Source organism: Anolis sagrei, chromosome X (assembly GCF_037176765.1).
Source record: "Anolis sagrei isolate rAnoSag1 chromosome X, rAnoSag1.mat, whole genome shotgun sequence".
In the NCBI taxonomy this organism is placed as follows: Eukaryota; Metazoa; Chordata; class Lepidosauria; order Squamata; family Dactyloidae; genus Anolis; species Anolis sagrei.
Window position 1 is genome coordinate 14460972 of NC_090034.1, and position 23566 is coordinate 14484537.

Genomic DNA, 23566 nt, shown 5'->3' on the forward strand with positions numbered 1-23566 from the left:
ACAAGAATCTACTGTAATGATAATACAAATCACCACTATCACAAATATACCCTTCTAATAATAATAATAACAATAGTAATCATCATACTCAGTTCTTGTGGGTTTTTTCGGGCTATATGGCCATGTTCTAGAGGCATTTCTCCTGACGTTTCACCTGCATCTATGGCAAGCATCCTCAGAAGCTTGCCATAGATGCAGGCGAAACGTCAGGAGAAATGCCTCTAGAACATGGCCATATAGCCCAAAAAAACCCACAAGAACTGAGTGATTCCAGCCATGAAAGCCTTCGACAATAAATCATCATACTGTTTGAATCATCATCACGAACCTACCCTTTGAATCATCACCATCAGAAACCTACCCTTTGAAACATCATCAGAAACCTACTCTTTGAGGAATAATAATAGTAATCATAATAATAGTAATGGTCATCAGAAACCTACCCTTTGAATAATCATCAGAAACCTACTCTTTGAGTAATAATAGTAGTAATCAGAATAATAGTACTTGTCATCAGAAACCTACCCTTTGAATCATCATCACTGCAAACCTGCCCTTTGAATAATAATAATAATAATAATAATAATAATAATAATAATAATAATAATAAATATTATAGTGATCCAGTACAACAGACAGCAGAGTGATCTTATCTGCTGGGGACTCATCTTGTGTTTCAAATAATAATAATAATCAGAAACCAACATTTTGAATAATAATAATAATAGTGATCATCATCATCACAAACTTACCTTTAGAATAATAATAGTAATAGTATCCATCATCATCGGAAACCTACCCATTCCATTATTATACTCATCATCATCACAAACTTACCTTTAGAATAATAATAGTAATAGTAACAATCATCATCAGAAACCTACCCTTTCCATTATTATACTAATCATCATCACAAACTTACCTTTAGAATAATAATAGTAATAGTAACAATCATCATCAGAAACCTACCCATTCCATTATTATACTCATCATCATCACAAACTTACCTTTAGAATAATAATAGTAATAGTAACAATCATCATCAGAAACCTACCCTTTCCATTATTATACTAATCATCATCACAAACTTACCTTTAGAATAATAATAGTAATAGTATCCATCATCATCGGAAACCTACCCATTCCATTATTATACTCACCATCATCATTACAAACTTACCTTTAGAATAATAATAGTAATAGTAACCATCATCATCAGAAACCTATTGTTTCCATTATTATACTAATCATCATCTTCACAAACTTACCTTTAGAATAATAATAGTAATAGTAACCATCACGGAAATCTACCCTTTCCATTATTATACTAATCATCATCATCATCACAGACTTACCTTTCGAATAGTAATAGTAATAATAATAAGAGTAATCATAATAATAATAAAAATAATGGGAATAATACCAATCATCATCATCATCGCAAACCTGCCTTTTGAATGTTCCTCTCAGCCTTGCCCTGGGCAAGTTCTGACCCATTTGGCTTCTGGCATTTTGGGCAACAGAAGAGTCACTCAATTACCAAAGAACAACTCAGTCTGATTTGATTGGAGTTTCTTTCAATTACACTTTTATTGTGCCAGTATGTAGAGTTACGCGCATATATAGCATATTAAATATAAGTTTCACATAATCTTTACTATATAAACAAGGTTTGGAATTGTTTCCTTTTATACTTCTCATGTCCTCAGTTGATTCCTGTGTCGGTCCCTCTCTAGCCTTCCCATGGGGTTCCTCACAGATATCATTATCAAAACATTTTCTCATCTAAATTAGTAACTTAACTATTTTAGTGGCAATGACTGCAACTCAATTAAAAAACAGTGCAGATTATAAAAGTCATAGCAGTACCTACACTTGAACAGCAGCAACACCCCACTTCAGTAAGGATTAAAGCTCTCTGGAGGTTTTTAAATGGAGGCTGGATGGCTATCTGTTGGGAGGGCTTTGACTGTGTCTCCCTCAAATGGCCGAAGGAGGTTGGAATAGATGCCCTTTGGGGCTCTCTTTCAGTGGAATTGCCTTCTCTGGAGCTTTTTGAACTGAGGCTGGCTGACTGGACGGCTTTCTGCCTGGCTGAAAGGAGCTGGACTAGATGCACTCAGGGTCTCTTCCAGTTCTAGGGAAGTATAGACTTCCAGGGAGTCCAGTGGAGTCTCCTCTCGCAGTGTTGAACTAAGCCTGGATGGTCATCTCTCGGGAGAGCTTTGATTGTGTCTCCCTTAATGGCAAACGGGTCTGGACTAGATGCTCTTTGGGAATCCCTTGCCTTGGAGTCCAATAAAGTGTTCTTCTCTGGAGGTGTTTGAATTTAGGTTGGATGGTCGTCTGTCAGAATGGCTTTGACTGTGTCTCCATTAATGGCAGAAGGGATTGGACTAGATACTCTTTGGGAATCCCTTGCCTTGGAGTCCAGTCGAGTCTTCTTCTCTGGAGGTGTTCGAATTGAGGTTGGATGGTCATCTGTCAGGAGAGCTTTGACTGTGTCTCCCTTAATGGCAGAAGGGACCGGACTAGATGCTCTTTGCAAAAGGCTCCAGAGAAGGCAATTCCACTGGAAGAGAGCCCCAAAGGGCATCTATTCCAACCTCCTTCGGTCATTTAAGGCAACTCCGTTGTCTTGGAGTTCAGTAGAGTCTCCTTCTCTGGAGGTGTTTGAACTGAGACTGGATGGTCATCTATCGGGAGGGCTTTGATTGTGTCTCCCTTAATGGCGAAAGGGTCTGGACTAGATGCTCTTTGGGAATCCCTTGCCTTGGAGTCCCGTAGTCTCATTCTTTGGAGGTGTTCGAATGGAGGTTGGATGGTCATCTGTCAGGAGGGCTTTGGCTGTGTCTCCCTTAATGGCAGAAGGGACCGGACTAGATGCTCTTTGAGAATCCGTTGCCTTGGAGTTCAGTAGAGTCTCCTTCTCTGGAGGTGTTTGAACTGAGACTTTATGGTCATCTATCGGGAGGGCTTTGATTGTGTCTCCCTTAATGGCGAAAGGGTCTGGACTAGATGCTCTTTGGGAATCCCTTGCCTTGGAGTACAATAAAGTCTCCTTCTCTGGAGGTGTTCGAATTGAGGTTGGAAGGTCATCTGTTGGGAGGGCTTTGACCGTGTCCTTCCTGCCAGACAGCCTTTGTGGGGAGCACTCATGTGACACCCCTAAAGGGAATACATTGGACCTCGAGGGGATAGCTAGGCGCAGCATGACTGTAGCTTCGTATATGTGTAAATTGCATTTGGAGGACGGAAGGCAAGCATGGCATCAGGGCAGCAGAAGGGAAGCCAAAGGAGCCTCATTGAGACTTCAGAGTGACCTCCACTGGGAAATGGTCACTGACGGCCAGAGCCTGCAAAGAGAAAAGGCCCATTCAGAAGAGCATGGCATCCCTGCACAAAAGGCACCTCCGACCCCACCATCCCTTCCTTACAGAGGCACAGTTGGGCCTCCGTATCCACGACTCTGTATCCACAAATGCAAACCATCCATGGATTAAAATACTGCAGAATAATTATTCTGTTCAACTGGCCATTGTGTGTGTGCAATGAAGGAAAGGCGCACCTTTTCCTGGCTCAGTTTGAACTCCTTCTGGAAGTCGAACACTTTGGCTGAGTTGGGCTTGACCCACTTCTTCAGCTGAGCCCCACTCACCACGATCCTAGAACAGCAAAAAGAGGAACCGGTGAGGACTCCCTTGGGCAACACTGGGCCCTTTTCAAAGGCAAACTACAAGTTTCAAAGGTCAAGAAGTAGGTCCTGGAAAAGCTCCATCAACTGACTCATGGAGTATCATCCTATATTAATCTCCTCATCTCTAGTTTCTGATTGGAATATAGATAATAGAGATTTTTGGAGCACCCAGCCTCAACAATACCCTCCAATACCCTCCAATTTAGACTAATCCTCTGCCTTCCCATGTATCTCACGCCTTGTAAAATGTCCCAGTTTCTCTGCTTTCCTCCCCCGTTGTGCTCAGATCACTTCCATTGCTGCAAGTTAAGAGAAATTGTAATATAGACACTAGAGATTTTTGGAGCACCCAGCCTCAACAATACCCTCCAATTTTAGATTAATTCTCTGCCTTCCCATGTATCTAATGCCTTGTAAAATGTTCCGGTTCCTCTGCTTTCCTCCTGCTTTGTGCTCAGATCACTTCCATTGCTGCAAGTTAAGAGCAATTGTAATATAGATACTAGAGATTTTTGGAGCACCCAGCCTCAACAATGCCCTCCAATTTAGATCAATCCTCTGCCTTCCCATGTAGCTAACGCCTTGTGAAATGTCCTGGTTCCTCTGCTTTCCTCTCGCTTTGTGCTCAGATCACTTCCATTGCTGCAAGTTAAGAGCAAAGTGCAAACGCTGTTTGCCAAGTGAGATGAAAGGACAAAACCTTTGGCCTCAGCTCACTTCCATTTCAGCTCATTAAGGGTCAAAGTTATTAACGGAGCGGAGAGCGACGAGTTGTAAAATCGAGCAGGAAGTATCGCTCTGTTTAGAATTTCAGAAATATCTAAATAGTTTTGTGAGCTTCAAAAGGGATGTGTTATAATCAATCAAAGGGTGGGAAAGCAATAAAAAGAGAATAGGGATGAGCAATCTATAGTTTTACCATCAAGCCTTAACTTAATATAAATTCTGAGACCTGCTTCCACTTGTCAACTAATGTTTGTTTGTTTGTTTGTTTGTTGAAGGGAGGAACAAACAAACAAAAATTAGATGGCAAGTGGAAGTGGTTCTCAGAAGCCTCTTCTACACTAACATATACAATCCACATTATCTGCTTTGAAAAAGCACATAATCCACATTATCTGCTTTGACAAGGCACATAATCCACATTATCTGCTTTGAACTGGGTTAAGTGAGTCTACACTGCCATATAACCCAGATCCCGTACCGATCGTAGGCGCAGTCGGAGTCCCCCACGGTGGTGTCCACCTCATCGGGGATGAGCCACTTGAAGACCTCGCTGGTCCGGAGGCGGATGGAGGCCCAGTCCTTCTTGCCCACGTAGCTGCAGTCCGCGTTGAAGTCCCCCAGAAACATCATGTTCTGCCAAGAGGAGAAACCCCAAAGGAGAAAGATCGGGGCCGAGTTCTCAGTTGTGGGGCAATGTCCTCATTTGACCACCTTGCCATTGCATGCCTTCAAGTTGTTTCCGATTTACGGCAGCCCTAAAGCAAACCTCACAATGGGATTGTCTTGGATAGATTATTTAGACCAACCATAGGCAAACTTCAGCCCTCCAGGAGCTTTGGACTACAACTCCCACAATTCCTAACAGCTGGTAGGCTGTTAGGAATTGTGGGAGTTGTAGTCCAAAGCACCCGGAGGGCCAAAGTTTGCCCATGCCTGCTTTAGACTCCTTCTGAGACTGAGAGAGCGTGACTTTCCCAGTGTGTTTCCGTGGACAAGTAGGGATTCGAACCCAGGTCTCCAGAGTCAAGGCTCAAAAATCTATGCCATGCTGGTTCTGTACATTACTTGGAAACTACTATTTTCACCAGAATACTGATTATTATTTTTAATTATTCCACCTTTCTTCCCATAGGGTTTCAAGCTGGCTTATAATTATTATTATTAAATAAAGGTTTCCCCTGATATTAAGTCTAGTTGTGCACAATTCTGGGCGGTGGTGCCCATCTCCATTTGTAAACCGAAGAGCCGGCGTTGTCCATAGACACCTCCAAGGTCATGTGAACAGCATAAATTCATGGAACGCCGTTAACTTCCTTTCTGTTGGACCACTCTCACAACCACCATGTCAGACTACACAGAGAAGCCACTGAAATCCACAAGCATGTGGACAATTTCAACAGAAAGGAGGAAACCATGAAAGTGAACATAATCTGGCTACCAGTATAAAAAAAACTCTAAAATTACAACAGCAAAACAACAGAAAGGAAACAAACAAGGACATCTAATCACCTCTCAACAAAAGATTTCCCCAGGCATTGCCAGGCCATCAAATGCTAATCCAGGTGGTCAGTTGAAATATTCACACCTAGCTCCAACAGACAAGAGTTCTTTGTCCCACCCTAGTCATTCCACGGATATATAAACCCATTTTCCTAGTTCCAACAGAACTCACTACCTCTGAGGATGCTTGCCAGGAGAGAATGCCTCTAGAGAACATGGCCATATAGCCCGAAAAAACCTACAACAACCCGTTGTTGTTATTGTTATTATTAATTTTCTTTCTAGCCTGCCTTGGACTCCCAATGGGGATTCAAGTCAGCTTACAGTTGTTGTTGTTGTTGTGGTTGTTGTTGATGATGATGATGTTTTGATCCCACTGCCTTTCTCCCCAATGGAGACTCAAGTTGGCTTACCATTGTTGTTGTAGTTGTTGTTATTATCATCATCATTTCTACCCTGCCTTTCTCCCTCAATGGGGACTCAAGAAGGCTGACAATTACAATTATCATCATCATCATCATCATCATCATCATCATCATCTTTATTTCCCCTGCCTTTCTCCCCCAATGGGGATGCAAGGTGGCTAACAGTTATTATTATTTACCTCCTCAAGGTGGGATACATAGATTAAAAATACAGGCCATGACAATATTAAAAGACAGGTAAGTTTAAAAAGCTTAACAAAGTAAAGAATCTGAGTAAGATACCACAGATGAAGACTCCCAAAATTCCCTATAAGATGCTCACATCGGTGCCCCACTTGTCAATGATTTTCAGGTAGACGTCGTAGAGGGCATCGATCTCGGCCACGGCATCATTGGGAGCAGTGTGGAGCGGGACCAGAATGAGTTCCTTCCCATCTGCAAAAGAGAGTCCTGGTTAGCATCCGGAGCAGCAACGGTGGCCCTCTCCACCCTCCTTACCCTTTAATGTATTTACTTGGAGCAAATGTCCCTGACTTGCCAGGCTATGGAACTCTGGGATCTGTAGTTTGCACTTTCTGGCTCAAAGCCTTGGAAAACTACAACTCCCGTTACATTTAAGCCACAGGGCAGTTCAAGTGTGCGTCACATTGCATTGGTTATACAGATGCAACCCCAACAAAAAATGAGTCAAGTCTCCATATGAAATTCTGGAAATTGTAGTTTGCACTCTTTCACTCAAGATCTTGGAAAACTACAACTCTCATAACATTTAAGCCACAGGGCAGTTCAAATTGGGATCATGTTGCATTTGTTTTACAGCTGCAGGCCCAACGTAAAATGAGTCAAGTCTCCATATGAAATCCTGGGAGTTGTAGTTTGCACGTTTTGGTTCAAAGCCTTGGAAAACTATAATCCAGGGTTTCCATAACATTGAGCCACGTGGCAGTTCAAATGGGATCACGCTGCATTCGTTCTACAGCAGCAGCCCTAATGAAAAATGGAACTTTCTATATAGGATCCTGGGAGTTTTAGTTTGCACTCTTTGGCTCAAGACTTTGGAAAACTACAAATCCTATAACATTTAAGCCACGGGGCAGTTCAAATGGGGTCAGGTTGCATTTGTTTTACAGCTCCAGCCCCAATGAAAAATGAGTCAAGTTTCCATAGGGAAACCTGGGAGTTGTAGCGTGTCACTCTTTGGCAGAGAAAGCTCAAGCCCTTAGAAAACTACATCTCCCAGGATTTCCATAAAATTGAAGCTATGGGGTGCTTCAAATGGGGCCAAACTGCATTCGTCATACAGCAAAAGAGGAAAGTTTCCAAAGTTGTCCTTTTGGGGGGGGGGGGGGGACCACCAAGAAAGAGATGCTTTCTCTCTGCATTACGGACTCAATTCCGGAGCGGAGAACTTCAGGATGAAAGGGGCCCGGCTGAAGGCGTCGCTCTTGCTAGGGAACTGGTACTTGTCCACCACCGAGACTGAACTTGTCCTGGGGAGGGAGGAGAAAGCAAAGGGATATATAGTTTGCTATATAGAAGGTATAGACAGAAACAAAGATGGGGATGAAACTGTAGAATAAAATATACTAGTGGATATATTCAGGAGACTTGGGAGTCGAAATGGAAAGAGCTTATGGACAAGAGTAACAGGGAAAGAACAATGTGAGGAATTGAATCAGACAATTTTAATGATCGAATAAATAAAATAATATACAGAGCAGAGGGATAACTGTTCCCAGTGGGAGGGAGAAAGAGGGAAGGGGGGGAATGGGATATGTTTACGTTTGGGACCCTACCTGTAGATGAAGAGGTACATCTCCTTGTAGTTCTCCCGACCCAAAGCCTGGCTGATCTCAAATTCGTAGGGCTCCTTCGATGCTCTGCAAGGTCAAAGAGAGAGATGTGGGGTTTGGGAGCCAAGGGGCAAGTCTGGGAGACCGCCCCATTAATATATATGAGACGAACATGAAATAGACATGGTATCATAGCTTTGGAAGGGCCCCCAAAGGCCATCTAGCCCAGCCCCGTTCTTCACTAGGAGTAGTTTGTAAGTTAGATGTCTGTAACTTAGGGACGGCCTCTATCTATCTATCTATCTATCTATCTATCTATCTATCTATCTATCTATCTATCATCTATCACTATATATGAGATAGACATATTATCATAGATTTGGAAGGGACCCCCAAAGACAATTTAGTCCAGCCCATTCTTCTTTAGAAGTCATTTGTAAGTCAGATGTCTGTAACTTAGGGATGGCCTCTCTCTCTCTCTCTCTCTCTCTCTCTCTCTCTATCTCTATCTCTATCTCTATAGATGAGAGACACATGATCATAGATTTGGAAGGGACCCCCAAAGACCATCTAGTCCAGCCCATTCTTCTCTAGGCGTCATTTGTAAGTCAGATGTCTGTAACTTAGGGATGGCCTCTGTCTGTCTGTCTGTCTCTCTATCTCTATATATGAGAGACACATTATCATAGATTTGGAAGGGACCCACAAAGACCATCTAGTCCAGCCCATTCTTTACTAGGAGTCATTTGTTAGTCAGATGTCTGTAACTTAAGGGCAGCCTCTGTCTGTCTGTCTGCCTATCTATCAATCTATCTATCTATCTATCTATCTATCTATCATCTATCTATCTCTAATATTATAGATTTGGGAGCGGCCCTTAAAGATCTTCCAGTTCAGCTCCATTCTTCACTAGAAGTCGTTTGTAAGTCAGATGTCTGTAACTTAGGGATGACCTATCTCTATCTATCTACCTGTCTGTCTGTCTGTCTGTCTGTCTGTCTGTCTGTCTGTCTGTCTGTCTATCTATCTATCTATCTATCTATCTATCTATCTAATGTATATATGATCATCCAATCCAGCCCCATTCTTCACTAGAAGTTGTTTGTAAGTCAGATGTCTGTAATTTAGGGACGGTCTCTATCTATCTATCTATCTATCTATCTATCTATCTATCTATCTATCTCTATGAGATAGACATAGTATCAAAGACTTGGAAGGGTCCCCCAAAGGCCATCCAGTTCAGCCCCATTCTTCACTAGGAGTTATTTGTAAGTCAGATGTCTGTAATTAAGGGATGGTCTCTATCGGTCTGTCTGTCTGTCTATCAATCTATCGATCTATATCTATATATGAGATATACATAGTATGATAGATTTGGAAGGTACCCTCAAAGATCATCCAGTCCAGCCCCATTCTTCACTAGGAGTCATTTGTAAGTCAGATGTCTGTAACTTAGGGATGACCTATCTCTATCTACCTACCTACCTACCTGTCTATCTATCTATCTATCTATCTATCTATCTATCTATCTAGTATCTATCTATCTATCTAATGTATATATGATCATCCAATCCAGCCCCATTCTTCACTAGAAGTTGTTTGTAAGTCAGATGTCTGTAACTTAGGGATGACCTATCTCTATCTATCTACCTGTCTATCTACCTGTCTATCTATCTATCTATCTATCTATCTATCTATCTATCTATCTATCTAATGTATATATGATCATCCAATCCAGCCCCATTCTTCACTAGAAGTTGTTTGTAAGTCAGATGTCTGTAACTTAGGGACGGTCTCTATCTATCTATCTATCTATCTATCTATCTATCTATCTATCTATCTCTATGAGAGAGACATAGTATCAAAGACTTGGAAGGGACCCCCAAAGATCATCCAGACCAGTCCCATTCTTCACTAGGAATCGTTTGTAAATCAGATGTCTGTAAATTAGATACCACCTATATCTATCTATCTATCTATCTATCTATCTATCTATCTATCTATGAGATAGACACATTATCAAAGATTTAGGATCCCCAACGACCATCCAGTCCAGCCCATTCTTCACTAGGACTCGTTTGTAAGTCAGATGTCAGTAACTTAGGGCTAGCATCTATCTATCTATCTATCTATCTATCTATCTATCTATCTATCTATTGAATATATGAGATAGAAATAGTATCATAGACTTGGAAGGGAACCCCAAAAACCATCCAGTCCAGCCCCATTCTTCATTAGGAGTCATTTGTAAGTCAGATGTCTACAACTTGGACGGACTCTATCTATCTATAAAAGGAAGTTGTACTGGGTGCCCCATAAAGGTGGGGTCTCACCTGTTGAGTCGCTCCATCAGCTCATTGACGGCACTCAGGTCGGAGTCCCGCACCTCTTGCACCATGGCAATGTCATAGCGGGAGAGGACCTGCAGCAAGAAAGAGGATCCTTGGTGTCTAAGAGAAGGCACTCTTCTAGACTATAATGCCCACCATCCTCTAGTTGGCATCACCAATGGGGAATCTGGAGAGGATGTGATTTTTTGAAGTTCCTGGCTGTAGTTCTGGTGCATTCCCTGCCCTGAGCTAGAAGAGGGAACCCCAAAGGGCATCCAGTCTGCCCCACTCCGCAGTGCACAGCTAAGGCCCTCCTGAAAGATGCCCATCCAAGCTCCATTTAAGGACCTCCAAAGGAGGAGAGCCTCCCACCCCCCAGAGCAGTCCATATTCCACAAGTCCTGGAAGGGGCACCCAAATGGCATCCAGCCCAACCCCAGTCTGCTTTTGAGCTAAAGCCCTCCCAAAAGATGCCCATCCAATCGCTGTTAAAAGGCCTCCAGAGAAGGAGAGCTCACCTTCACAATTATTTTGAAGGTGCCTTCATCTGACAGTTTGGTGTCCCCGAAGCTCTGGATGTTGAATGCACAGATCCTTAAAGCGCTGACCATTTGTGCCAGCGACACCAGGCCGAAAATGAGCAAGAGAAGTTGCTTCATGTTCCTAAAGAGCCAGAAGATGCAAAAGTCATTCAACAGAAAAGACACCGTCCAAGCCCTCCCAACAGATGTTGAATGCACTTAGGGCTTTGGAAATACACATTGATCTACTGCTTTCATTAAAAAATATATCCCCAATTCTTTATCCAGGGATGAAATCAGTCCTAATGACCTAGACCCTTACCTTTACCTGGTGAGCAAGGGGTGCTTCTCCCCAAAAGGCAAGTTTCCCTTCCGCTTGGCTCAGAACCTCCTGCCAGATACTCAGAGATAGAGGCTCAAGCCCGCCTTGCTTGGCTTCCCTGGCACCTGCCGCCTGCCTCTCTTTGGACTGCTGCTATTGCTGCCGGAAGGGGCCCAGCCCTTTTGAAATTAGCATTCTCCCTTTTAATGCTGGCGTTGCAACCACACTGTGTTGCATCACAAACCTTGCACTGCGAATTGTGTTCTTTGCACAACAGAGACGCACTAAACCGCATTCCACAGCGAAACCTGTTGGGTTTCTGCATGTATAAAAGAAAGGTGCCTATGGAAATGGAAGGATGAGTGGAGGGATAAAGAAATGGAGGGATGCATGGATGGATGGATGGATGGATGGATGGATGGATGGATGGAGAGATGAATGGATGGATAAAGAAATGGAAAGATGCATTGATAAAGAGATGGGTGGTTGGGTGAAAGAATAAAGAGATGGATGGATGGATTTATTGATAAAAATGGATTGATGGGTGGATGTGTGAAAGGATAAAGATATGGATGGATGGATGGATGGATGAATGGATAAAGTGATGGATGGACGGATGGCTGGATTTATTGATAAAGAGATGGATTGATGGGTGGATGCATGAAAGGATAAAGATATGGATGGATGGATGGATGGATGGATGAATGGATGGATGGATGGATGGATTGATCGATGAATGGATGGATGGATGGATGGATGGATGGATAAAAAGATGGATGGAAGGATAGATAAAGTGATGGATGGATGGACAGATGGGTGGATGGATTTATTGATACATGGATTGATGGGTGGATGCATGAAAGGATAAAGATATGGATGGATCAATCAATGGATCGATCAATGGATTGATGGATTGAGAGATCGATGGATCAATGGATCGATGAATGGATGGATGAAGGGATGGATGGATGGATGGATAGATGGATGAAGTGATGAATGGATGGATGGATTAATGGATGGATGGATGTATTGATAAAGAGATGGATTGATGAGTGGATGTGTGAAAGGATAAAGATATGGATAATAGATAGATGGATGGATGGATGAATAGATCAATGATAATAGATGGATGGATGGATGAATAGATCAATGAATGGATGAATGAAGAGATTGGTGGATGGATAACGAGATGGATGGATGCATTGATAAAGAGATGGGTGGAGGGGTGAAAGGATAAAGAGATGGGTGGGTGGAGGAATAAAGAGTTGGATCCATGGGTGGATGGATAGGTATACAGGTAGGTAGGTAGGTAGGTAGGTAGGTAGTAAAGAGATGAATGTATGGTTAAGTCCATAACTAAATAGATGGGCAGGCAGATAGATAGGTAGATGAATTGATAAATATTGAGATAGATAGTTGAATGTGTGAATAAACTGATGGATGGATGGTTAGATATACAGGCAGGTAATGGTTAGGTAGATAGGTAGGTAGATGGATGGATGGATGGATGAAGGATGGGGTGGATGGTTTGGTAAATAGGTAAGTAAATTGATAGGTAGGTAGATGGATGGATGAATGAATGAATGAATGAATGAATGGAGGATGGGATGGATGGTTTGGTAAATAGATAAGTAAATTGATAGGTAGGTAGGTAGGTAGGTAGGTAGGTAGGTAGGTAGGTAGGTAGGCAGGTAGGCAGGTAGGTAGGCAGGCAGGCAGGTAGGCAAGTGGGTAGGTATATATATAGATAGATAGGTAGATGGATAGATGGATGGATGGAGGGCAGGTAGGCCGCTACTACACTGCCATATAGTCTGGTTTTATATGGCAGTGTAGAAGGGACCATAGTTGGATGAGTGGTAGCTAGCTAATTAAGTAGATAGGTAGGTTAGGTGGGTGAATGGATGGATGGTTAGGCTGATAGGTAGGTATATGAATGAATCCAGAGATGGGTGAGTGGATGGGTGGATAGATATGCAGGTGGGCAGATAGAGGGATGGAAGGATAGATGGAAAGGCCCTGTGATCATCTTTCCCAAGGCCTGTGGCCACAAGGTTCTTGCAAAAGGGGATGTGTTGTGCAGGAAGGAAGAGAGGCAACCTTTGCGGTCAGAGCGCATTTCACACCACTATTGCAATGGACCCCCTCTCCTAAAAACAAAACAAGTCCTGCCTTATGTTTATTATGAACAAAAACCATCACTTATTTCTTTACAATGTGAAAAGCCCATCATCCACTGCTGAGGTCCCAAACTGGACTATGGTTAGGGATACTAAAAGACCTTCCTCCATTTGCTCTGGCTGCATTGGGCTAACAAAACTCATTGCCTCCTGACTAGCAGAGGGGCAAGGGATGATGGGAGTTGCAGTCCAACACACAGTGAAGGTGCTAATTGGGAAAAGTGGGGTTTTGTGACTTCTTGTCTCAAAAAAAAACAACCTCCAGCTGTGTTGGAGTAACAAAACCCATGCCTCGCATTTAGTTCAGGCAGTGGCTGGGCACGATGGAAGTTGTAGTCCAATACATGTGGAGGGCACCAATTGGAACTTTCATGGCTCAGAAAACTCCAGCTGTATGTTACTCCCAAAACTCCTCCCAATTAGTTCAGGCAGTGATTGGGGATGATGGAAGTTGTAGTCCAACACAAGTTTTCGCCCAAAGAAACCTCTCTGGAAGGAAGACTATAACATTAAATGCCCTCTAGCAGATTTATTCAGATTAATTGCGTGAGTCGTGAAATTTCACAATTTGGCCTCCAGTGCATCTCATCATCATGCATAAGAACAAGAAAAACGTGAGTGGAAGAATCAGCTATCTTTATAATTATCTTTAATGATTAGGAACTGTGATTTCATAAGCGGCAGAAAGCTTCGTGGGAATTAAAGGGATTTCCCCGAATAAAAGTTGAGTTTCGGGGTGCAAAAACGGAATTAATTGGATTTCAGGGTCACTTCCACTGGATAATGGTCACTGACAGCCAAAGCCTGGAAAGGAAAAAAAGAAAGGGAAAAAATGATAAAGGTAAAGGCTTTCATGGCCGGAATCACTGGGTTGTTGTAGGTTTTCGGGCTGTATGGCCCTGTTCTAGAAGCATTCTCTCCTGACATTTTGCCTGCATCTATGGCTGGCATCCCCAGAGGTTGTGAGGTCTGTTGTAAACTAGGAAAATGAGGTTTATATATCTGGAATGTCCATGGTGGGAGAAGGAACTCCCATCACCTCCCAACAAAGGATTCCCCAGTCAGTAAGAAGCCAGACCTTGAAACTGCTAGGCCATTAAATGCTAATCAAGGTGGCCAATTACAACATTCACAGCTACCTCAAACAGACAAGAGTTCTTTCTCCCACTCTGGACATTATTCCACAGATATATAAACCCAATTTTCCTAGTTTCCAACAGACCTCACAACCTCTGAGGATGCCTGCCATAGATGTGGGTGAAATGTCAGGAGAGAATGCTTCTGGAACATGGCCATACAGCCCGGAAAACTCACAGCAACCCTATATATAAAACATCATATATGATAATATAGTATATTAATATTGAGGATGATTCCCTGCCTTGAAACCTGATTGGGGTGCCTCTGGCCATGCGCAGGGTCCCCTATTCTGGTCTAGACCCCCTCCCTCCTCCTTCTGCCATCATTAACAGATGCTTGTGGTTCCTCTGGCCATGCACAGAGTTCACCATTCCTTGCAAATGATCAAAAGAGGATCTTCTCACATCTTTGTCGCTGAGGTGGAAGGTTTCCTGGAAGTTGTTCACCTGGGCACTCCCAGGTAGGAGGCTTCCTTGCAGGTGAGCTCCGGCGGCTACAATACTGCAGGAAGGAAAAGAGTGATGGGAATGGTAATCCAGCACACCTGGAGGATGCTGGGCTCTACAAAGGAAGCTTTACAAAGACCTATATGTTTTGGACAGTGATGGGAGTTGTAGTCCAATCTATTTGGAGGATGCTGAGCTAAAGGAGTCTGAGCAAGGATGTACTGTATATTTTCTGGGCAGTGATGAGAGTTGTAGTCCAACCCATCTGGAGGGTGCTGAGCTAAAGGAGCCTGTGGAAGGATGTAAATGTTTTGAATAGTGATGGGAGTTGTAGTCCAACCCATCTGGAGGGTGCTGAGCTAAAGGAGCCTGTGGAAGGATGCAAATGTTTTGAATAGTGATGGGAGTTGTAGTCCAACCCATCTGGAGGGTGCTGAGCTAAAGGAGCCTGTGGAAGGATGTAAATGTTTTGAATAGTGATGGGAGTTGTAGTCCAACCCATCTGGAGGGTGCTGAGCTAAAGGAGCCTGTGGAAGGATGCAAATGTTTTGAATAGTGATGGGAGTTGTAGTCCAACCCATCTGGAGGGTGCTGAGCTAAAGGAGCCTGTGGAAGGATGTAAATGTTTTGAATAGTGATGGGAGTTGTAGTCCTACCCATTTGGAGGGTGCTGAGCTAAAGGAGCCTGAGCAAGGATGTACAATATATGTTCTGGGCAGTGATGGAAGTTGTAGTCCAACCCATCAGGAAGGTGGTAAGCAAAATGAACCAATACAAGGACCTAGTGCTGTTGGAGAATGATGGGAGTTTGTAGTCCAGCCCATCTAGAGAGTGCAAGGCTAAAGAAAGCTATCCATGTTGGGGAGTTTGGGGATTTGTAGTCTAACGCATCTGAGGAAGTACTGGTCTAAAGGAAGCTCTACAAATGCCTTTTTCAGGGTGATGGGACTTGTAGTCCAATCCCTTCCGAGAGTGCTGGGAGAAGCAAAGAAGACTGTGCAAAGACCTATACGTTTACGCATTCCCTGGCTGATAATTGGGATATACTGAACTACAACATCCCAGCACTTGTCTAAGAGCCAAGGGAGTATGGGAGTTGTAAACCACACAACACAAGGTGCATTTTTATTGTGAGCCGGTCCAGCTGTGGTGTTTATAGCACCGAAAGGTGGTCACAGGGCACATTCAAATCCATCCCAAGGAGGAAGGGAATGCTGGGCTTGGCAGTTACCGGTCATAGGCACAGTCGGAACGCCCTGCGGTGGTGTCAGCCGTGTCCGGGATGAGCCACTGGAAAGAGGGGTCAGTGCGCAGGCGGATGTGGGCCCAGTCCTGCGCCCGGACAAAGGAGCAGCCAGCATTGAAATCGCCCAGGAGGAGGACGTCCTGACAACAAGGAAGACAAGAAGCCCAACTTGTTCTCTCTCTTTGTATTTCCAGAACCAACGTTATCGTTTTGACTCAAATCTAATGCTCACTTTTTCGGGGCTAAATGGCCTCACCTAAAGATGTGCATGAGATTTGCATAATACAGTAAACTCAGAATTGAGCCAAAGCAAAGCTGCTTCAGAAGCTCCTCTTGGAGGGACGTCACCTCTAATTTAATGGCCGCAGCTCAATGCAATACAATGCTGGGATTGGTAGTTTGGTGAGGCATCCACATTCTTTGGCCGAGAAGGCTCAAAGCACCATAAAACAACATCTCCCATGACTCCATAGCATTGAGCCAAGGCAATTAAAGTGGATTCATTCTGCAGCATAGATGCATCCCAAGGTTTTCCTTTCCAGGTTTAGAAGGAAGGAAGGAAGGAAGGAAGGAAGGAAGGAAGGAAGGGAAGGGGAAGAAGGGGAATGAATGAAGAGAGGGTGAGCACACACTTCAAAAAGGGCCCCTCTTACCTGGGTGCCCCACCTGTGCTTCACGTCCAGGTAGACGTCATACAGGGCATCGATCTCCAAGACGGCGTCATTGGGGGCGGCATGGAGGGGCACCAGGACCAGCTCTCCCAGCTCTGGGAAGGAGAGAGGCACATGGGCGTTGCAGTCCTTCATCAGCCCACATTCCTCTACAGCAACCAGCAGGTAGAGCCTCACCTGTCTGTGGTGTTGCGAACCTCACCACAAAGGGCTCCCGGCTAAAGGTGTCGTTGCCACAGGATTCGCAGCCATCGTCGAAGTAGTAGCTGTCCAAGAAGGAGGCCTGGTCCTGCCTGGGCCATAAGAAGGGCATCTACATTGTGGGATTGATGCAGTTTGGTGCTGCTTGAACCTCCTTGGCTCAAGGCCATGGGTTCCCAGGAGTTGTAGTTTAGCACTCCTTGGCAGAGAAGACTCAATACCTAGCAGAATTACAACTCTCAGGAGTAGGTTGCACATCCAAAGGGTGCCAAAAGGCACCCATGCCCCAGTGTAACTCTACTCCATCCTGGGTTGTCCCTAAATGACCCCTTTACGTAAAAAGGGACTCACCTGTAAATGAAAAGGTACTGCTCCTTGTAGCTGCTGCGTCCCAAAGGCTTGCTGACCACATAACTGAAAGGCTGGAGCGATGCTCTGAGGAGGGAAACAGAAGCCTCAAGGTGGGACTCTAGCTCTCCAGAATCCCCCAGTTGGGCAGGGGATGCTGGGAGTCATAGTCCAGCTGTGTTTTTGGCAAATCAACCAAAGTGGCTGACAAACACAAGCGCCGTTTATTGAGCAGGGGATACAGGCAAACCAAGGACGCTGGGGTTTGTAGTTTTCATTGAAAAACAAGGAGGAAAGGGGTAACATGTAAATTTCCAAAGCACCAGACATTGCCCAAAATCTCCACATTTTTTCAGGCTGTGCTTTTGGTGAATCAAGAGCGAATGGAATGGCCCTATCCTCTGCGGCTAGAATAAGGGACGCACTGGTTCAGGCGGTGCATCAGCTTCTTAACGGCGCTCAGGTCAGCGTCCCGGACTTCTTGGATCAAAGTGATGTCATATCCGGACACAATCTGGGGAGACACGGAATGGGGTCCAATAACCATAATTATAATAGAAACGACTTGACTGCCACGGCTCCATGCTATGGAATGATGGGAGTTGTAGTTTGGCACCAGAGAAGGCTGAAGACTCTGTGAAACTATAACTCTCAGCATCCCGTAACATCAAGCACTCAAGTGGTAACAAACTGCATCTGTTTGACAGCATGCACCAGAGCTTTCCAAATTTTCCATGTTGGGGATATCTCTCTGGATGTTTTTAAATGGAACCTGGATGGCCATCTGTTGAGCAGTCTTTGACTGTGCATTTCTGACTGGCTCATGGGGGTTGGACTAGATGCCCTTTGGGGATCCCTTCCAACTCTAGTGAAACATACACTGCCTGAGAGTCTGTTGAAATCTTATTTTCTGGATGTTTTTGAACTGAGGCTGGATGGCCATCTGTTGGGAGGAATTGCACTGTGACTTCCTGACTGGCTGAAGGGGATTGGACTAGATGCCCATTGATGGTCTCTAGAGAAATATAGAATGCCTGGAAGTCCAGTGGAGTCTACATCTCTAGATAGGCCATCTGTCGGGAGGGCTTTTTCTGTGTCTTCCTGCCTGGCTGAAGGGGGTTGGGTTTGAACTTTGGGGTTTGAACTGAGGCTGGATGGTTGTCTGTTGGAAGGTAATGCATTGTGACTTCCTGCCTGGCTGACGGGGGGTTAGACTAGATGCCCACTGATGGTCTTTAGAGAGATATAGAAAGCCTGGGAGTCCAGTGGAGTCTACGTCTCCAGATGAGCCCATCTGTTGGGAGGGCTTTTTCTGTGTCTTCCTACCTGACTGAAGGGGGTTGGGCCAGATGCACTTTGGGGTTCCCTTCCAGTGGAGTGTCCTTCTCTTGGCATTTGAACTGGCCATCTGTCATAAGGGTTTTGACTGTGTTCTCCTGTCTTTGTTTGTGTGGAGTATTTTTCATGTGACACACCTCTGGACTACAGGTGACACACTCCTGTGTCCCGACACACATAGAATCATAGAGTTGGAAGAGACCTCATCCAGTCCAACCCCATTCTGCCAAGAAGCAGGAAAATTGCATTCAAAGCATCCCCGACAGATGGCCATCCAGCCTCTGTTTAAAAGCCTCCAAAGAAGGAGCCTCCACCACACTCCGGGGCAGAGAGTTCCACTGCTCAACGGCTCTCACAGTCAGGAAGTTCTTCCTCATGTTCAGGAAGCTCTGGGCCTGATGCTCCCTTGGTCCCAATGCAAAGGTCACCTGGACAATGATGTCGGTGATGGTGTCGTTGGAGAGTTTGCTGTCCCCGAAGGTCTGGATATTGAAGGCGCTGACCCTGAGTGTGAGGGACGGGCGGACGAAGGCGGCCAGGCCCAGGACCCACAGCCCCCACATGGCTCCCTCCTGCGCAGAAAGGAAGGGAGACGAACCTCCGTATCAGCCATTCTCCTCTGTTCCAGACATTTGGTTCTAGTCGGATTCCCCAGAATGGGTTCTGGAACCGGAGCATGCGCCGAGTGGCACAACTTCCCTACTGACCCATTGCTAAAGAGTTTGGCTTGTCCCAGTGCAATGGTGCGTTATGCACACAGTTGCAGCTCCATTGCATCTCTTTTCTCCCAGCTTTTAAGGCAAGAGAGCAAGGGCAAAGCAAATGGAACGGGGCTTTATTTCCAATGGTTTCTATAGAGTTGTATCCCAGGCTTGCTAATGCAGATTTCCTCTCATCCAGCACCCTCCAGATGTGTTGAACTACAACTCCCATCACTCTCCAAACGGGGAATGGTTTTATTTCCAATTAGCCATCCCCTGCCATGCCTTGCTGTGGCCCAGTCTGTGTATATGTGTTTTGTGTGTGTATATGTGTGTGTATATATATTTGTGTTTATGTGTATATATGTGGTTTTGCACATGCATTATAATCTGTGGCCCAGTCTGTGTATATGTGTTTTGTGTGTGTATATGTGTGTGTGTATATATTTGTGTATGTCTGTGTTTGCATATATATGTGTGCGTGTGTGGTTTTGTGCCTGCAACACGTTGCTGTGGCCCAGTCTGTGTATATGTGTTTTCTGTGTGTATGTGTGTGTGTATATATTTGTGTTTATGTGTATATATGTGCTTTTGCACATGCATTATAATGTGTGGCCCAGTCTGTGTATATGTGTTTTGTGTGTGTATATATGTGTTTGCGTATATGTATGTCGTTTTGTGCCTGCATTGTAATGTATTTTTGGTTTAATGTATTGTCGAAGGCTTTCATGGCCGGAATCACTGGGTTGTTGTAGGTTTTTTCGGGCTATATGACCATGTTCTAGAGGCATTCTCTCCTGACGTTTCACCTGCATCTATGGCAAGCATCCTCATAGGTAGTGAGGTCTGTTGGAACTAGGAAAAAAGGGTTTATATATCTGTGGAATGATCAGGGTGGGACAAGGGACTATTGTCTGTTGGAGCTAGGTGTGAATGTTTCAACTGACCACCTTGATTAGCATTTGATTGCCTGACAGTGCCTGGAGCAATCTTTTGTTGAGAGGTGATTGAATGTTTTTTTTATTTTGGGGGGGGGGGGGTTTAAAGTCTCTTCCACTGTGTTTTTCTGTATTTTTATGAGTGATGGTCACTTGTTGGCCTGAGACGTATATTGTGTCCAAATTTGGTGTCAATTCGCACAGTGGTTTTTGAATTATGATAATCCCACAAACGAACATTACATTTTTTATATAGATAGAGTTTCTATAGGATTGAATCCCAGACTTGCTAATGCAGGTTTCCCTGGTCTGGGCCCTTCCAGATGAGTTGGACTACAAATCCCATTGTCCATGTTGCTACCAGGTGTCACCAATCCTGTATTTTTTGCATTTAATTTTTTCTGCCTCAGTGTAGTATCTTACATTTGTGTTTGCTGAAATTCATGTTGTTCGTTTTGGCCAATCAGTGTCCTAATCTGTTAAGTTCATTCTGAATTCTGATCCTGTCCTTTGAAAGTAGTTGTTCTACCCAGAAACTTGGTTTTTGTGGCTGCCATAAACTACTTTGAATGGGTTGAGATACTCTACATAACAGAGGTTCTCAACCTTCCTAATGCCTCGACCCCTTAATACAGTTCCTTATGTTGTGGTGACCCCCCAACCATCAAATTATTTTTGTTGCTACTTCATAACTGTAATTTTGCTACTTTTATGAATTGTAATGTAAATATCTGATATGTAGGATGTATTTTCATTCACTGGACCAAATTTGGCATAAATACCCAATTCACCCACATTTGAATACTGATGGGGTTGCAGGGAGGGATTTATTTTGTAACTTTGGAGTTGTAGTTACAGGGATTTATAGTTCACCTACAATCAAAGAACATTCTGAACCCCACCAATGATAGAATTGAACCAAACTTGGCACACAGAACTCCCATGACCAGCAGAAAATACTGGAAGGGTTTGGTGGGAATTGACCTTGGAGTTTTGGAGTTTTAGTTCACCTACATCCAGAGAACACTGTGAACACAAACAATGATGAATCTGGACCAAACTTGGCACAAATCCTCAATATGCCCAAATGTGAACATTGGTGGAGTTTGGGGAAAATAGACTTTGACATTTGGGAATTGTAGGTGCTGGGATTTATAGTTCACCTACAATCAAAGAGCATTCTGAACTCCACCAATTATGGAACTGAACCAAAGTTGGCACACAGAACACCCACGACCAACAGAAAATATTGGAAGCGTTTGGTGGGCATTGGCCTTGAGTTTTGGAGTTGTAGTTCACCTACACCCAGAGAGCACTGTGTACTCAAACAATGATGGATCTGGACCAAACTTGGCACAAATACTCAATATGCCCAAATATGAACACAGATGGAGTTTGGGGGAAATAGACCTTGATATTTGGGAATTGTAGGTGCTGGGATTTATAGTTCACCTACAATCAAAGAGCATTCTGAATCCCACCAATGATGGAATTTATTTACGCTATTTATTTACACAGAACCCCCATGACTGATAAAAATATTATGTTTTGTGATGGCCTTTGGCCACCCCTCTAACACCCTCTCGTGACCTCCCCAGGGGTCCCAACCCCCAGGATGAGAAATGCTGCTCCATGAAATATTAATTGGAAAACTAAAATGTGCTGCAGGATCTCCCTTCCATAGAATCAATGTTTTTGCAGTTTGATAAGCTTTTTTTCCCATGTGTTTACGATATAACCAATTAAAAAATGACATTTATAACCCAGGGACCAAAATCGTGTTGCATAGTGCAATATAATACTTGGGCCACAAAGCAGGACCCCTCCAAAATGTTAATCCCCCTTTTCCCATCACCTTACTCCTCCTCACCTGGCGCAACAGGTAAAGGTGTTCTGTTAGGGATGCCTTCCTTCTCTCCAAAGGTGACCTTCCCCAATGGAAACATAGGGTTGTTCTTGCCAAGGCTGGCGCCACAAATCCCCCGGCTTCCTCATTCTCGGAGCTGGTGAAAGCCAGCTGCAAACTACAGCTTCCATTCTTCCATAGCTCTGAGCTCACAACAGCCAAGCTGCAGTAATTCTACAGTGTGCATCAGGCTTGGACAAACTTTGGCCCTCCCTCCAGGTGTTTTGGACTTCAACTCCCATCATTCCTAACAGCCTCAGGCCCCTTCCTTTTCCCCCTCAGCTTAAGCGGCTGAGGGGGAAAAGGAAGGGGCCTGAGGCCATTAGGAATGATGGGAGTTGAAATCCAAAACACCTGGAGGGAGGGCCAAATCCATAAATTCATCCCAAATCTATGTTTCCACTTACCGGTCAGTCTCCAAAACTAGAAGGTCCAAAAAGCCTTCAATGTCAAAAAGTTTTTCAGAGTTGGGAAGTCTTTTGCCCTGAGAATCCTGCCAATCAGTAAGGATTAAACCTATGTCCAAGGTGTTTTCCTTGCAAGGTTGTCCTTCGTTTGGCAATTCAAAATGTGCCCCAAGTTTCCTAAAATACTGCGTCCAACCCTGGCCTCGGAAGGTATCTTTCTCCCCTTCAAAATTGTTATATATTTGCACAGGTGTTCAAGTTCCGTCGGGGAGATTTCAGAGGAAGAAAGACAGAGAGATAAGGATTTTCAGGATTTTCCATTGCCAGGTCTGAGAGCAAGGAAGAACCACTTTGGAAAAATCCCGAATAATCCTATATATAGTAAGAAAACGGAGACAATATGGAAAGTTTCAAATTGATATGCTTTTATTTTCAATGGTTTTAACTCTATAGACTTGCTAATGCAGCTTTTTCCTAGTCTGGCACCCTCCAGGTGGGTTGTACTACAACTCCAATCACTCTCCAAACCAATATAGTACCCCTGCCGGTTTGGACATGGATAGTAATCTAACCCATTTGAAAGGTATTGGGCTGAATGAGTCCATGCAAAAGCCTATCCTTTTTGGAGAGTGGTGGGAGTTGTAGCCCAACCCATTTGAAAGATATTGGGCTGAATGAGTCCATGCAAAAGCCTATCCTTTTGGAGAGTGATGGGAGTCGTAAAGGCATT

The 23566-nt window shown here is 44.1% G+C and overlaps 2 protein-coding genes across 4 annotated transcripts; both read right to left on the reverse strand.

Annotated features, from left to right (window-relative positions):
• Positions 1 to 1536: 1536 nt before the first annotated feature.
• Positions 1537 to 12053, reverse strand: LOC132782074 (deoxyribonuclease-1-like 2). Of its 3 annotated transcripts, none has more exons than XM_067460666.1 (9): positions 11321 to 12053; positions 10990 to 11134; positions 10475 to 10563; positions 8145 to 8228; positions 7738 to 7838; positions 6671 to 6783; positions 4902 to 5056; positions 3569 to 3665; positions 1537 to 3356 (listed from the first exon to the last, which is right to left on the reverse strand). In XM_067460666.1, exons 2-9 carry the CDS (start codon positions 11128 to 11130, stop codon positions 3303 to 3305), a joined length of 834 nt encoding a protein of 277 aa, XP_067316767.1. In that variant the 5' UTR covers positions 11131 to 11134; positions 11321 to 12053; the 3' UTR covers positions 1537 to 3302. The 3 variants fall into 3 exon arrangements, with proteins under 3 accessions (XP_067316767.1, XP_067316766.1, XP_067316768.1); XM_067460665.1 differs by having other exon boundaries at positions 11315 to 12052; XM_067460667.1 differs by lacking the exon at positions 10990 to 11134 and having other exon boundaries at positions 11315 to 12052.
• Positions 12054 to 14008: 1955 nt separating this feature from the next.
• On the reverse strand, positions 14009 to 22970 carry LOC137094813 (deoxyribonuclease-1-like). Its single transcript, XM_067460664.1, has 9 exons — positions 22837 to 22970; positions 19313 to 19456; positions 17972 to 18060; positions 17550 to 17633; positions 17175 to 17290; positions 16980 to 17092; positions 16312 to 16466; positions 15039 to 15135; positions 14009 to 14298 (listed from the first exon to the last, which is right to left on the reverse strand). The coding sequence occupies exons 2-9, from the start codon at positions 19445 to 19447 to the stop codon at positions 14245 to 14247; spliced, it is 843 nt and encodes a 280-aa protein (XP_067316765.1). The 5' UTR covers positions 19448 to 19456; positions 22837 to 22970; the 3' UTR covers positions 14009 to 14244.
• Between the last annotated feature and the right edge of the window lie 596 nt (positions 22971 to 23566).